This window comes from Arachis ipaensis, chromosome B03 (genome assembly GCF_000816755.2).
Source record: "Arachis ipaensis cultivar K30076 chromosome B03, Araip1.1, whole genome shotgun sequence".
Lineage (NCBI taxonomy): Eukaryota > Viridiplantae > Streptophyta > Magnoliopsida > Fabales > Fabaceae > Arachis > Arachis ipaensis.
The window spans coordinates 132,111,019-132,114,479 of record NC_029787.2 but is presented as its reverse complement, the minus strand read 5'-3'; the positions used below and the strand labels follow the sequence as shown (position 1 = coordinate 132,114,479).

The 3,461-nt window shown below is 35.1% G+C and overlaps 1 protein-coding gene across 1 annotated transcript; it reads left to right on the top strand.

The window, feature by feature from the left end:
• Positions 1,718 to 3,440, top strand: LOC107634719 (protein UNUSUAL FLORAL ORGANS). The gene is made up of 2 exons (XM_016338144.2): positions 1,718 to 2,801; positions 2,881 to 3,440. The coding sequence occupies exons 1-2, from the start codon at positions 1,804 to 1,806 to the stop codon at positions 3,188 to 3,190; spliced, it is 1,308 nt and encodes a 435-aa protein (XP_016193630.1). The 5' UTR covers positions 1,718 to 1,803; the 3' UTR covers positions 3,191 to 3,440.

Below are 3,461 nucleotides of genomic sequence, written 5' to 3'. Positions count from 1 at the left end.
TGCTTTTCCAAAAATTTTCTATATATCGAAGGAAAGGGAGTGTGTGTTGCTGAATGTGAATGTGAATGGCTAAAGTGCAGAGAGAGATTGACACATACAAGACATGTGCACAGTTTTTCTCTCAGAAGAGAAGAGGGAGTGGTGGGGGAAGCCTTCAGGCCCTCTCTGACTGAGATTTTCTTCCCTTAACAAAACCAAACAAAAGCCAATTGCCTTTCTGAAACAGAATATTATTACTCATACAAATAAGTAAGGAATAGTCAGAAGTGTGTTTATGCCATCCTATTATCATCATTATTTCATTGTCACGTATAATTATTATATTAAAATTATTTTTCTTATTATTATATAATTAATCACATAAATTCACCTAAAATTTGGATAACTTCACAAGAATTAAAAAATAAATTCTAATAAATATTATTCCACGTGTATTCATATCTTATTTTGTCCATTTGTATGAATAAATATCCTTTGTTCTTTTCTGTCCTTTCTTTTAATGTGTTATTGAATGCAGAATAACCGTGTGTTTGAACAAGAGCAACAAGACGAGAAAGAAAAAACAAAAAATTAAACAGTAACATGCCAAATGCTTTCTGAGTTACTTATTTCAGGACTCATGTATACATAGTTAGAGTATAACTCATGTATACATAGTTAGAGTATAACAAAATTAGTTCTTTCTAGATCGAATGTGATCATCTTTAATTCTCTAAATTAATTTTTTTCACGAACAATTTCTTTTTTTTTAAGAATAAAATAAGTAAAAAATTATTAAATTACTGTTTTATATGTATTTTCCACTCTTCATTACTCATCAATAATCAACTACTCAAATGATGTTTTATTGGAGGCTTTTACTCGCTCTTTCTTAAATAAGAAACGATACTCGTCAGGTTTTTCTTATTAGAAATTGCCATGTCTTTGGATGGATATTGATGAATATATACCATAACAAGTAATGTATTTATTTTCTGATTCTTCTTATTTTTTTTTTAATTTAAAAAAAATAGTAAATGAAGCATGACCCATGTGTTGGTGTGTACTTGCATGGGTTGCTCTTTCATCAATTGCATTTCTCTCTCTCAACTTCGTCTCCAACCTCGGCCTTGACAAAACAACACCGAAATGATAGATATGCATCCATCAAATATGTATTTATATCCAATACATAGTAATTAATTTAGTGACTAATTTTAGCATGTACGATATATAATGTTAATTTGGATTGATTTTTTTCCAATAAGAAGAGTACTTTTATAATTAGAGTACTCTTATTCAATTTTTAACCTATTTAAATACATTTAAAAAAAATTACTTTTATTAAAAAGAATAAATTATTTGCATTTTTTTAAGCCAACAATACCTTGCTTTTAATTCTTGAAAAACTTTTTCTAAAAAGTTTATTCAAATAAAAAATAACTTTTGTCTATTAAAAAAAGTTTTTAAAAAAATAATAATTTTTTGTCAAAAGTCAATTTAAATTGACGCATAAGTTTTGTATTTTTTATAAGAAATTAGCTAATGTATACTCTAAAAACACATATTAAAATTATAAATAAAAGAAATTCTTATTAAAAATAAAAATTCGCTAACAATAATCTTATTATGTTCTTGGTTAAAAAATTTGGGTGGAAGAAATATAGAATAGGCAGTAGAAATGGTTATATATACAGACACTTGTCTACAGATAGCAACACCACCAAAACAACACAATCCTTTACTTTCTTCCGTTTCTTAATTGCCTTCCTCCAACAAAAGTTAGTAACACAAGCCCCGCACCATAGCTCTTTTAAAACAATTATGGAAAGTTTTCATCATCACCATTCTTCTATCACCTCTCCTTTCTCTTATACCTTTGCCATTACGGGCACCGCAGCAACATCAAGCACCTTCAACACCACACCATGGATGAACAGCAGAATATGGAGCAAGCTTCCTCAGAGGCTCATTGATCGCATCCTCGCCTTCCTCCCTCCTCCTGCTTTTTTCCGAGCTCGTTCTGTGTGCAAGAGATGGTATGCCCTTCTCTTCTCCAACTCTTTTCTCGAATTATACCTTCAAGTCTCACCCAGACGCCACTGGTTCATCTTCTTCAACCACAAGATCAGCAAAAGCTACATCTACAAGAACAACAACAATGGCGCTACTGGCACTGCCTCCAACCACAACAATGACGGTTACCTCTTTGATCCCTATGACATGGCATGGTATCGAATCTCCTTCGCTCTCATCCCATCTGGATTCTCTCCCGCTTCTTCTTCCTCGGGATTACTGTGTTGGGTTTCTGATGAAGCTGGTCCCAAAACCATGCTTCTCTGCAACCCTATCATCGGTTCTCTTACTCAGTTACCACCCACACCCAGGCCAAGACTTTTCCCTTCCATTGGCTTAACCGTTACTCCAACCTGCATAGACGTCACAGTCGCTGGCGACGACATGATTTCCCCCTACGCCGTCAAGAACTTAACATCAGAGAGCTTTCACATCGACGGAGGGGGATTCTACTCCATCTGGGGAACAACTTCTTCTCTTCCTCGGCTTTGCAGTCTTGAATCTGGAAGAATGGTTTATGCAGAAGGAAAATTCTACTGCATGAATTGCAGTCCCTTCAGTGTTATGGCGTTTGACATAACCTCCAACGCGTGGTTCAAGATCCAAGCTCCCATGAGAAGGTTCTTGCGCTCTCCCAGCTTGCTTGAGTGTAAGGGCAAGCTCCTCCTCATCGCCGCCGTTGAGAAGAGCAAGCTCAACGTCCCCAAAAGCTTGAGGGTTTGGACCTTGCAATCTTGCGGAACAATGTACGTACGCCCCTATATGTACTGTTTCAAATGCTAGTGATATCAGTATTTATTTAATTGATTGCATTATTTTGTGTAGGTGGGTGGAGAGTGAGAGGATGCCGCAGCAGCTATACGTTCAGTTTGCGGAATTGGAGGGTGGGAATGGGTTTGAGTGTGTAGGGCATGGAGAATTCATTGTCATAATCATCCGTGGCACCGACAAAGCGTTGTTGTTTGACATTTCTAGGAAGAGGTGGCAATGGATTCCGCCCTGTCCTTATCGTCGTCATCATCATCATGGGTTTGTTGATGAGTTGCATGGTTTTGCATATGAGCCTAGACTTGCTACTCCCGTTACCGGACTTCTTGATCACTTGGCACTCCCCTTTCAGAACTTTAATGCTTAATTTATTTATATATAATAATGAAAAATCAAATATGGGGAGTGATGGTGAGTTTGAATTATTAGTACATTAGTACTAATATAGTACATGAGTTTGAATTATTTGAAATGTTGTTTTATTAGTATATTAGTTAGTTTAATTTTGAGTTTTGAAGCCTGGTTTGGAATCTAATTATGAAACTAGCTTATAGCTAACTAGCTAAGCTTAAAGCTTGGGTTTGGAAATTATTATTACTATTATTATATTAGCTTCCTTTAATTTTCTCTATGTATAT

What these genes read in the sequence shown, in the direction of transcription:
- LOC107634719 (XM_016338144.2), top strand. Translation starts at nt 1,804, where the DNA reads ATGGAAAGTTTTCATCATCACCATTCTTCTATCACCTCTCCTTTCTCT. An exon ending in TTGCAATCTTGCGGAACAAT is followed by an intron (nt 2,802 to 2,880) that starts GTACGTACGCCC and finishes TATTTTGTGTAG; the next exon opens with GTGGGTGGAGAGTGAGAGGA.